This window comes from Erpetoichthys calabaricus, chromosome 10, assembly GCF_900747795.2.
Source record: "Erpetoichthys calabaricus chromosome 10, fErpCal1.3, whole genome shotgun sequence".
Lineage (NCBI taxonomy): Eukaryota > Metazoa > Chordata > Cladistia > Polypteriformes > Polypteridae > Erpetoichthys > Erpetoichthys calabaricus.
The window spans coordinates 20,027,911-20,040,829 of NC_041403.2; the positions used below are offsets into that span (position 1 = coordinate 20,027,911).

Consider the following 12,919-nt stretch of genomic DNA (forward strand, 5'->3'; position numbering starts at 1 on the left):
ATGTTTTTGGTCTAACATCCCACCTTGGATGCATAAGCGATCAGATGTTTGTTTTTTTTAAAACTCCACGTCTGGAACACAAGGCATCAATGTGCAAGCTGGTAACCGAGTACTAAATACACTGTAGTAGTGTTTCATATGTTTTATTTTCAACAAAGCATTAGCATACATGGACCTTATTTACCAATTTCAAATCCCACCACTATGGTACCTAAGGAAGTCGATCTATGAATTTTCAACACAACAAGAAGGCTCTGTAGTAGTGGAGACTTAAAACACTTTGGGGCAGTGTGTACAATGAGCAGCGCTACGTTAGATTAATTGCTTTCTTCTTGTACAGAGTATTTAGGTGCACAGATCTTGTTCATAGTTTGAAATCCCACCGCTGACACAGTGACATCCTATACACTATTGTAGAAGCAGCTCTCTGAATAATTACAGTATGCTGGAGCATTTGTTTGTAGGCAGCAAGGATATGGCATTAAATATGTATTCAACACATCGCTACAGTCGGTGTACTCAATGAGCTTTGCACCCATATACACTATATTGCCAAAAGTACTGGGACCCCCCCCCCCAAATCATTGAATTCAGGTGTTCCGATCACTTCCAAGGCCACAGATGTATAACATCAAGCACCTAGGCATGCAGGCGGTGTCTACAAACATTTGTGAAAGAATGGGTCGCCCTCAGGAGCTCAGTGAATTCAAGCGTGGTACTGTTATAGGATGCCACCTGTGCAATAAGTCCATTCACTACTAAATATTCCACGGTCCACTGTTAGTGGTATTATAACAAAGTGGAAACAATTGAGAACAACAGCAAGTCAGCCACAAAGTGGTAGGCTATGTAAAATCACAGAGTGGGGACAGCGCATGCTGAGGTGCGCAGAAGTCGCCAACTTTCTGCAGAGTCAATAGCTACAGACCTCCAAAAGCTCAAGAACAGTGCAGCATAGAAAGAGAGCTTCATTTAATGGGTCTCCATGGCCGAGCAGCTGCAGCCAAGCCAGGCATCACCAAGTACAATGCAAAGCATCGGATGCAGTAGTGTAAAGCCCACCACCCACCACTGGACTCTCGAGCAGTGCAGACGTGTCCTCTGGAGTGATGAATCATGCAATCCAATGGACGAGTCCGGGTTTGGCGGTACTCGCATGAGTGCACTGTGCCAAGTGTAAAGTTTGGTGGAGGGAGGATTATGGTGTGGGGTTGTTTTTCAGGGGTTGGCCTCTTAGTTCCAGTGAAAGGAACTCTTAATGCTTCAGCCTACGGAGCCATTTTGGACAATTTCATGCTCCCAACCTTTGTGGGAACAGTTTGGGGATGGCAACATGACTGCACACACACCAGTGCACAAAGCAAAGTCTATAAAGAATTGGATGAGTGAGTTTGGTGTGGAGGAACTTGACTGGCCTGCACAGAGAGAGCCCTGACCTCAACCTGACAGAACACCTTTGGGATGAATTAGAGTGGAGACTTGTGAGCGAGCCAGGCCTTCTCGTCCAACATCAGTGCCTGACCTCACAAATGCTCTCCTGGTCACAAAGTCCCATTAATACACTGCTACACCTCGTGGAGAGCCTTCTCAGGAGAGCTGAAGCTGTTAGAGCTGCAAAGGGTGGGCCGACTCCATATTAAAGCTCATGTATTAAGAGTGGGATGTCATTAAAGTTCATATGTGTCTGAAGGCAGGTGTCCCAATACTTTTGGCAATTTAGTGTATGTTGCGTTATGAAATATTCCATATACAATATATATTTTATATCTGCCTAATATTGGTTTTATTTTTTATTATACATTGTTGGGTCTTTTTTTTCACTATTACGCTGTCTTTAAGAAAAATATTTTATTGGGCTTTGACAGGGCTTTGTTTCCAGAGATTTATAGCAAAATGGAGTGAAGCTCCAAGTTAATCACGATTGATTTTCTCCACCCAAGCGTTATTATCTTAAAGTTATAAAAACTGTTACCACACCATAACACTTGAGAACTCCACAACTGGTGGACCCTGAACACAATGGGACACCACTGCTGACTTTATCAATTTTTTCAATTTTTTTCCTGACTTCAGCTATTTTTACTGTTTAGATTTGTCAGCTATTTTCCAAATTTTAGAATATGGATATTCTAATTTTTTTTAAATGGTTTAATGGTTAACCGCTGACACCCATGTGAAAGCTGCTGTCTAATTAATGAATGTAATGGGGACCTTTATTGCTAGTAGACCAATAAAACACTTTGGGAAGGCAACAGTGCAACACCAGATCAAGTGATATTTTTCTTCTAAGGAGCTGTTAGATATGTAAAGCTTATTTCTGGTTTGAATTGGGCTGTCCATGTCAGTTTATGTTTCCTTTTCCTCTTGGGCTGTTGTAAAACCATCTTCTTCTAGAGTATGAGATTGTTGGCATTTTGGTGTAGACGTGTCCAAACCGTCTTCCTCCTTCAGCATATCTCCAGACTCCGAGTTAACCTCCCACTCCGAGACACTTTGGGCCTCGTTCTCAGCGGTTGGAATGCTGATAATCGGACTGATAATTTTACTGGATGGCTGAGCTTTGACCAGAGATTTTGGTAGTTCTTGGGGTAACTGTGGTGGACTGTGTTCAAAATCCTCCCCCATGGAGGATGGAGATCTGACAGCAGGAAACTCCTCACTTTTAGGTGGTTCAGAAGATATCTCTTCTGACCCGTTAGGTGCTGCTGAACTTTCCATTGGCAATTTATCATTAGGAAGACTTTGGGTGGCTTTAATATCGGAGGTGGAGGTCATTGGTCTCTGCTCAGCGTGGCTGTTAGGCCTGGACTGCATCAGATGTGTTTCAGGTGGAATTGCATCTTCTCGTTCAGACTTCTCAGGCTTCTCTGAAGACGAGTTTACAGACTTCCCCTCCAGATCTGCTTGTGGTTTGTTAGCAATAGGACCAGTGTTGGGTTTCTGGAGAGGCAACGACTTGGAAAGTGCAATAAAGTCTTTCTTGGCCTCCTGCTTCACAGCTCGATTTTTATTATAAAATGTTGGCACATTATTCGGGGCTTTACCAGAGGGCACAGTGGCCACTTTGACCAAGCTTGTCGGAAAGGTATCACATTCCACTGCTTTTATAGGGTTCATTCCATTTTTCACTGCACCAACATCGGTCTTGAAAGTGCTTCTGCTATATGACGCAGCAGTCCTGGGGATGGGTACTTTGTTGAACTGGGCACCCTTTTCTATGATGCCAGAGTAGTTAACTGGAAGATTTTCGATTGGCTGTTTAAACTCCAAAGCTTTGCTGGTTGTTCCATCAGCTAATAAAATGTGCACATTGATCTTCTGTTTTCCAGAGGGTCTTCTAATCTGCTTGACCTTTAACCTCAGTGGTTCGTTGTGATATCGTTTTATTTCGGCCTTACTAGCTCTTGTGTCTGCTCCACCCCAGGGGTCATTTCTGTTGATTTCCTTTGTCCCTTTGTCACTTGGGATTTTCAAAGACAGACGATAGTTGTGGGCTCGGGTAGTAGACTGGGAGGGGAAAAACTGTGGAACAGTGTCTTTGTGGAACACCACGGGACGTGTTTCACTCACAATCTGCAAAGAAACGAAAAAGGAAAATCTGAGCTGTGCTTTTTTACTTGACTTTAGACCTGACGTGTTGATCATTTCTGGGCATTCTTCAAATTCACTGGAATTCACATGCATTCAGTAATGAAGAGGCGATAATAACACCAGAGGGGCATTAAATTAAAGTGTCATGCATGGGTGAATAAACTAAGCAGACCTATACATCCAAGAGGTGAAGTGTGAATTGTCAAGGGGAAAACAGTTATTGAATTGCCATAGACACACACCACAAAGAATGTTGGTGAACTGCCAGTGGTCAGTCACAAATACATGTCTGACTCAGTAGCCACTTGTCTTAGCTGCACAGAGACCACATTTGAGCCGGACGTTCTGTGTTTGCAAATGACCACCGGCAGTTCACCACAGTACAAATCTGTGAACTGAAATGCTTTGTGGTGTGAGTCCCCAGTGATACACTTGGCAACAAGGGTGGGATTTGTACTATGGACGGATAGAGTTTAGTAATGCTGCTGCACAGACATGCTGTGGACTTCCACCACAACACAGGTCAATTCGCAAATCTGCAATGTGAGGAAGAGTCAGTGGTCAGTCACAAACTCTGAATGTCTGGCTCAGAAGCAGTCTATGCACAGCTGTGACAAAAGGTTCCATATTAGCTTGTGCTGTAAAGAGACCACTTCTGAGGCAGACGTTATAGGTTCATGGCTGACCACCGGCAGTTCACCACAGCACAAGTCTGCAAACTGAGATGCTTCATGGTGCGAGTCCACAGCAATACTCTTGGTGACGAAGGGTGGGATTTCCACGGTGAACGGGTGGAGTGTTCCCTGTACGATCGGTGTCAGAGCTTGGTCCGCATTGCCGGCAGTAAGTCGAACCCGTTTCCAGTGAGAGTTGGACTCCACCAGGGCTGCCCTTTGTCACCGATTCTGTTCATAACTTTTATGGACAGAATTTCTAGGCGCAGCCAGGGTGTTGAGGGGGTCCGGCTTGGTGGACTCAGGATTGGGTCACTGCTTTTTGCAGATGATGTTGTCCTGTTTGCTTCATCAGGCCGTGATCTTCAGCTCTCTCTGGATCGGTTCGCAGCGGAGTGTGAAGCGGCTGGGATGGGAATCAGCACCTCCAAATCCGAGACCATGGTCCTCAGCCAGAAAAGGGTGGAGTGCCCTCTCAGGGTTGGGAGCAAGATCCTGCCCCAAGTGGAGGAGTTCAAGTATCTCGGGGTCTTGTTCACGAGTGAGGGAAGAATGGAGCGTGAGATCGACAGGCGGATCAGTGCGGCATCCACAGTAATATGGGCTCTGCATCGGTCTGTCGTGGTGAAAAAGGAGCTGAGCCATAAGGCAAAGCTCTCAATTTACCAGTCGATCTATGTTCCTACCCTCACCTATGGTCATGAACTATGGGTAGTGACCGAAAGAACGAGATCGCAAATACAAGCGGCTGAAATGAGTTTTCTCCGCAGGGTGCCTGGGCTCTCCCTTAAAGATAAGGTGAGAAGCTCAGTCATCCAGGAGGAGCTCAGAGTAGAGCCGCTGCTCCTCCGCATTGAGAGGAGTCAGATGAGGTGGCTCGGGCATCTGATCAGGATGCCTCCTGGACGCCTCCCTGGTGAGGTGTTCCGGGCACGTCCAACCGAGAGGAGGCCTCAGGGAAGACCCAGGACACGCTGGAGGGACTATGTCTCCCGGCTGGCCTGGGAACGCCTTGGGATTCCCCCGGAAGAGCTAGAAGAAGTGGCCGGGGAGAGGGAAGTCTGGGCATCTCTGCTCAAGCTGCTGCCCCCACAACCCGACCTCGGATAAGCGGAAGAGGATGGATGGATGGATGGACGGGTGGAGTGTAGTAGCGCTGCTGCACAGAAGTGCTGTGGACTCACACCACAAAGGTTGCTGGTTGCAGAAAGCCCCCCCTAACAGTTCAAGCTTCAGGACCCCAAAACTGTAGGTCTGCCACCTTTCCTATAGTTGTATATCATAATACATGGCATTTACTTTAAAAAGGCACTAGATAAAAATAAGCAGGATGATGGTCTAGCTTAACTAAAAAAGAAAAATAGAAACAGAAGCCTCCTTACCAGTGGGGGGATATAGATTTTTTCCGATTGCGCATCAAGTATTTTATTTGTCTCTTTCTCAAATTCATCCTCCATTCTTAAAGACACCACCTGTGGCTGCTGGAACTGCATCTCTTTTGGAAGATTGTGGTGGGTGAGGGAATCCATAGTTGAGCTCAAATCCTCCGTCCTTCAAAATATAGAATATTAGGTAATACAGAAAAAAAAACTTTCTCATACGTTACACAATACAAATGGCTGAGTGCCGGGGGCTCTGCACAATTATGCTGGAGCCCAATTTACTACCCCCCCATTCCTCTTCCAGCCCAAGAGTGAAAAAGGAGAAAAGGAGCCACTAATCTCACTTCTGGCCCACCTTGTCCCACTTGTTGTTCCTAATTAATCGGACCCACATCTACTGGAACTACAGTAGCCTACAGAAGACCTTGCTTCCTTTCTTTTTTTGTTTAACATTCATACCACTGTTGCTATAAAATGGGGTTATTGCGGAGACAACAACACTTCATCTTTATTTGTCCTGTTTTTCTCTACAATGTATAATTGTAATTCTTTTTTATAATCTCTAAAAAAGCTTCAGTTTTTAATACAAGCACTCATCCATACCTCCATCATTTTCAATTCCAGTTACTCCATATCAGCACAGCCCTGGGAGCAAAGGGACAGCCACCCTTGGGTGGGCACAATCATAAACACACCGACACTGACACATTTAGAGTCACCAGTGAACCTAACCAGTATGTCTTTATGGTAAGGGAGGACACTTTGAGAAGAGCCCCACACACATATGGGGAGAACATGCAAACCTCGCACTGGTCAAGAAGTGAACCCAATCTGCTACAACTGATCACAGTGCTCCCCGGCCACCGCATAATTATCATAAAGGAGGTAATATTCTGAAAACATCACAACATAGTCAAAGTGTCTGAAGAGTTTAATAAGCAGTATGAAGAGTGTTAGTTACCCTCTGCAGCTCCCATTTGTTCCCACTCGGACCCCATTGCCATGCTGGAGTTGTTGTGCAATCAGTTTCCCGGTAGACTCTGGAATATTGTAGACATCGTCTACTTCTCCTGCAAAAAGACACAAAGATTTGAAGGATGTATTATGATTTCCAACTTCTAGAATTGTTTTCTGTAAATTCCTTTGCAGTTCCTATCAATGTGTAGATATACATACATGGATTACAATGTTCTGAGACTCAAGAAATTTGAATTTGGGGTTTATTTTTAATTTACTCTCAAAAAGTTCAGTATTTAATCATGTCCTGTCACAATGCTGTTTAGTTTCCTGTTCAGGTGCTGCCATGTAGGGTTTCTGTTTCTGCTGTCTCCATGGAGATCTTTCCCAGAATTCCCCTAGAAATACAATTTGTAATGTCAGTTTTACGACGATCACAATCTTTATTTAATCTTTCCTGGTTTTATCAAATCCTGCTATTGTTTTTGACTCCCAAGCTTTTTTTTTTCAGTCTTCTTCTAGCTTTGATGGAACATTTCCTTATCTCCCGGTTTTTGAGCTTTTGACCAATTTTTTGACTTTTGATTTCCCCTGGTCATTTTCATTTCCTTTTTATTGTCTCTTGTGAGTCAGTTTAGGATGAACCATTAGAACTTTAGAATAATTGTGACGAGAACGGTTCATTCAGCCCTACATGCTCGTCCATTATATATTCACCCATATTTTTTAATAGTTTTTTCTTCCTGCCGCCTCCTTTTTCCAATGACCAGTCTCCCCACAACACCTTGCTTGATCCATGACTCCTACCACATCAGCTGGAATGGGCTTTCCATAAGAGAAGACCAACTAAGGAAACTACACACAGGAAATGCCATGGGACCAGACAGAGTCAGTCCCTGAGCTCTTAAGGCCTGTGCTGACCAACCTTGTGGTGTCCTCTGTCACCTATTCAGTTTGTCCCTACGGTTCCAGATGCTGTTGAAAGCATCCTGCATTGTTCCTGTTTCAAAGAAGGCAGGCGCCACTTCTACTAAACTAGCCAACCCGCGGCGTAGCCTACGCTGCATAATTATGTATTGATGGGTGAACACTTCCTGAACGACACAGTTGTCCAAATGGGGTGGGTTTGAGGATACCGCTGTGAGTGAATGAAAAGATGGACCTCTGGAGAGAGCAACATACGATTGTCCATGACTGAAAGCGGGATCGTCTGTGACGATGGAGGCCACGCTGGTGGAAGTTACTTCATCGGTAGGGATAAGTTTCAGCACTTGTTCATTAAGGTGTAGCGAGTCTTCGTTGTTGACGCTTAATATAGCTTGCGTACTGAGTTGTTCCGGAGTCACAGTTGAGAAACACTTTTTTAATGTCTTTTAAGGACAGGGAAAAAAATGAACATGTGAAACATCCGTAATGTAATAAGCCACCAAGAAAAGTAACATTGCAATAATACACGCTACAACCCAATCGCTGTAAACAGAAGTGAAAACAAAATCGAGCCCGGTGCATTCTTTAACTGCCTTGTAGCGCAGTGGTAGTGTTGCTGCTCTGCAGTAAGGAGACTGTGGAAGATTTTGGATTCACTTCCCGGTTCCTCCCTGTGTGGATAGCGCTTTGAATACTGAAAACACCGGTATATCAATGTAATGAAGTATTCTTATTCTTATGCGTCCAGCGCTCTCTCTCTCTCTCGCGTGCGCCTGTATGTATGTGTGTGTCGCTCGCTCGCTGCACGTGTTCCTGCAGGCATACACCCCATAATTATTTATAGACTTTTAAGTCGACCACTTCTTAAGGCAATTCAATATGTAGATCAATTTGATATTTTATACAGTGAAAAATAAAATTCATGTACCACAACTCATTAATTTGGTTACATTGAATCTGAGCCGCATTACTTTAATACTCGTAGTTTCTGTTATTTTTGCGACGAAATTTAAACTTTTGTTCTATATAATTTCGAAAACTTCCTTGAATACTATATTCGGTGTGAAAACTCTATTAGTGCCTTTTATCAGTTTTCCCTGTTGTGTAGTGTCCACTACATGGACAACTACGTCCTCAGAGCGCTTTGTTCTTGAAAATGTCGTGTCGCAAAAGTCAATGAATGACTGCTAATAAAGTGACCAAGTTAGAAGAAGTAAGGCAGGACAAAATTTCTTTGTATACAAATCTAAAAACAGCCTACCTAATCTCCAAGAACGCGCACAAAAGCAAGGGAACGATGGGAGCACCAGAACTCTGCTCACATCGCGTTGCTTCGTACCGCAAGCCGCAAGTAGTATGTCTGTGATAAGTGGAATACCGCTACGCTTTGCACTCATGGGACGGAAGGACAATCCCAACCGCTTTTATATAGTGTAATGATGACTACAAACCAGAGTCATTTACATCTCATATCATGAAGACCTTTGAAAGGCTGGTCTTGGACTATGTTAGTCCTAGACCCACTGCACTTTGCCTATCGGAACAAAGATTGGAGTGGAGGATGCCATTCTCTACCTGCTCCACAAGGCTTATTCTCACCTGGACAAAGATGGCAGCACTATGAGGATTCTGCTTTTTGATTTCTCCAGTGCCTTCAATACCATCCAGCCATCCCTGTTAATGGGTAAACTCAGAGATAAGCAGGTGGATGAGCCTGTGGTGTCCTGATGATGGACTATCTGTCAAGCAGACCCCAGCTTGTGAGACTCAAGGACTATGTGAGCAACACTAGAGCACCACAAGTAACAGGCCTATCTCCTTTACTCTTCACTCTGTGACACCTCGGACTGTAAATACAACAGCAGGTCAGGTCACTGGCAGAAATTCTCAGATGATTCTGAACTTACAGTATGGAGTGTATTGACAAAACTGATGAGACAATGGATAGGAGTCAGCGGGACAACTTTGTTTCTTGCTGCATAAAATATTGCCTGCGACTTAACATCAGCAAATCCAAGGAAATGGTTATTGACTTTCACCGCACCCAAGAGCCTCTGTGTCCAATCACTATAATGGAGTGAATGTAAAGGTGGTCCAAACCTACAAGTACTTAGCGGTCCATATTAATGACTGGTTGGACTGGTCTTGGAACACAGAGGAACTATAGAAGAAAGGGCTGAGTAGCCTCATCTTCTTTATGAGACTGTGTTCCTTTAACTTGGGAAGTGACATCCTTCCCATTTTCTATAACTCTGTCATGGCTAGTGGGATTTCCTATTCTGAGGTGTGCTGGGCTGGTAACATCACTTCAAGAGAGGTCCACTGAATTAAAACGCTAATTAAAAGGGCAGGCTTAGTTATGGGATGTACTCTGGACCCCCTGGAGGTTGTAACGAAGGAGAAAAATAAAAATTAAACTGAGTGCCATTATGAACAATCTTGCACATCCTATCTCTGACACAAAAACACCGAGGACTTTCAGCCAATGAATCATTCAGTAGAAGTGTGTCAGGAAACAGTATGGGGGTCCTTTATACCAACAGCAAAATGTCTGCATAATGCTTCACTGTGACCGTGACTACCAAGTCAGAAGTTTTCTTTTTTTTTTTAATTATTTCATCCTTTTTAGTCATTCTAAGATCTAAGGCACATTAAGATCTCAAGGTGCTGGTCTGCTTATGATTCCAAGGATTAATAAAATAACAGTGGGAGGTCGAGCTTTTAGTTACAGGGACCCTAAACTGTGGAATGGTCTGCCTGCTACTATAAGAGATGCCCCTTCGGTCTCAGCTTTTAAATCCCAGCTGAAGACTCGCTACTTCAGTTTAGCACACCCTGACTAGAGCTGCTGATTAACTGTACAGACTGCATCTTTGTTGTTAGTCATTAGCACTAGAATATAAGTAACATGATAGTTATAATTTGTTACTAACCCTCACCTATTCTGTTTCTCTTCTCGGTACTCAAATGTGGCACTTGGTGCCACGGCCCACCTGCCAAGTTGTTTTGCCTGCCTAAGGTAAAGTCATCCCTGATGGAGGATCACAGGAATCATGAGGTAGAGGGGTCCTTTCATTGGATTGGTTGGCCTAGTACTGGCGAAATGGGAGAGGCAGCTTGATGGCTGAGTTCTCCACGACTCTAAACAAATCCAAATCAAATTATGTGATATCACCTATTGTTAAATTCTGCTCCGTACTTGTAAAATTTTTAATTTTTATACTGTATTGAGGATTTTTTCTGTTCTGTGTATTGTATTGTACTGTGTTGTATTGACCCCCTTCTTTTTGACACCCACTGCACGCCCAACCTACCTGGAAAGGGGTCTCTTTTTGAACTGCCTTTCCCAAGATTTCTTCCATTTTTTCCCTACAAGGGTTTTTTTTGGGAGTTTTTCCTTGTCTTCTTAGAGAGTCAAGGCTGGGGGACTGTCAAGAGGCAGGGCCTGTTAAAGCCCATTGTGGCACTTCTTGTGTGATTTTGGGCTATACAAAAATAAATTGTATTGTATTCTGGTGTGTATTTAGACCATAGTGTGTGTGTAAATATATTGATCGATCTATCTACCTATCTATTTAGGTATGTATGCATGTATGTAAAATTGAAATCAAAATCTTTTCGATTTACATGCTTACATTAGGACAGATTATCTTGAGGCATTACGTGAGCTACCACAGCTATGCTGATGACACAATAGCGCCTGATGACCCCGACTCTCTTGGTTCATTGACCCTCAATGTCTTACTTGTGCTTCTGAGTGGATGTATAGTAATTCTCTCAAACTAAATAAGGAGAAAACAGAAATTTTAGTGATTGGCAAAAATGGATATACTGAGATTATTAGAAATAAACGATGCATTAGGATTAAAAGTCAAGGCAGAGGCAAAGAATTTAGGGGTAACTGTTGACTCTGACCTGAATTTTAAATCACATATTAATCAGATTACTAGGACAGCATTTTTTCACTCAAGAAATATAGCAAAAGTTAGATCTCTTATAACTTTGCAAGATGCTGAAAAATTAGTTCACGCTTTTGTTTTCAGTCAACTAGATTACTGTAATGCACTCCTCTCAGGACCACCCAAAAAAGACATAAATCAATTGCAACGAGTGCAGAATGCAGCTGCCAGAATCTTAACTAGAAAAAGAAAATCCGAGCACCTGACTAAGTAAATGGAGATGAAGAGGTGACATGACTGAAGTATTTAAAATGATGAAGGGAATTAGTTCAGTGGATCGAGACTGTTATTTTAAAATGAGTTCATCAAGAACACGGGGACACAGTTGGAAACTTGTTAAGGGTAAATTTCTCACAGATATTAGGAAGTTTGTCTTTACACAAAGACACACAAACGCTTGGAATAAGCTACCAAGTAGTATGGTAGACAGGAGGACTTGAGGGGCTTTCAAAACTTGACATTTTTTTAGAGGAATGAAGTGGACAGGAACAGCAAGCTTTGTTGGGCTAAATTACCTGTTCTTGTCTACATTGTTCTAATGTTCTATTGTTCTACTCAGTCTCCATTTTTGCCTTTCTTTCACAATATCCTGGCATTTTCAACCCCTGAAAATGGAGACCTTTGAAAACTTTCTCCAGATACTTCTGAAAATGCCAGCTCAGCATTGCAGTGCGGATGTAGATAGATAGATAGATAGATAGATAGATAGATAGATAGATAGATAGATAGATAGATAGATAGATAGATAGATAGATAGTGTGAAAACATAAAAAGATGTAATTGAACAAAATGTATGTGTGTATAGAAAATAGGACAGAGTGATGAAACTTGTTTGTGTTTGGCGTGCGTGACAAAAAGCATGTATACTTTCTGGAAGTTTCTTTTGATGATGTGTGTGACAAGAAAATATACCTTTAGGGTAATGACTTTACAAAAATTGGAAAAGTACAATGAGTCAGGATGCTATTTTTTGCTTACGTGGTCAACGATCAGGAGATTAGAAAGGTATAAAAGAACAAGGACATCTGCGCTCGAGGCAGATGAAGCGCGGTGTCCTGGGACTGTGTTTCTCTGACATTTTACCCTTGCCTGGTATGTATTAATAAAAGGTTTTGACTAATTTTAATTTTCTTCTCTGTCTTCAGTCACAAAAAGTGTCCACAGTTTTTGGCGCCCGGACGTGGGGCAAGAGACGGCCGGTCGACTCCTCCGGCGAGACCATTTCAGTGATCCGTCTTAACAGCGGACTGCCGTTAACTTGAGATATCCGGCAGCAGAGCATGCAGCTCCGGCAAAAGTTAGGACTGCCCTGTCCTGAAACAGTTCTTGCGTGAGGAGCCCCTGGTCTCCTCTTTGCTACATCCACGGTGACTGAACGGATTTCCAGACAGAGCTTGCACACTTCCAGGCTGGGGTAAGCACCGGGGGA

At 43.2% G+C, this 12,919-nt stretch overlaps 1 protein-coding gene across 2 annotated transcripts in view; it reads right to left on the reverse strand.

Moving 5' to 3' along the window:
* Positions 1-2,175: 2,175 nt before the first annotated feature.
* Positions 2,176-12,919, reverse strand: part of LOC114658506 (uncharacterized) — a 59,321-nt gene continuing 48,577 nt past the window's right edge. For both annotated transcript variants that reach the window (XM_051932714.1, XM_028810574.2), the window contains exons 7-9: positions 6,609-6,717; positions 5,648-5,816; positions 2,176-3,573 (exon numbers count right to left, since the gene is read on the reverse strand). In XM_051932714.1, the coding sequence (XP_051788674.1) occupies positions 2,347-3,573; positions 5,648-5,816; positions 6,609-6,717 (1,505 nt within the window). In that variant the 3' untranslated portion in view covers positions 2,176-2,346. The remainder of the gene's footprint in view (positions 3,574-5,647; positions 5,817-6,608; positions 6,718-12,919) is intronic.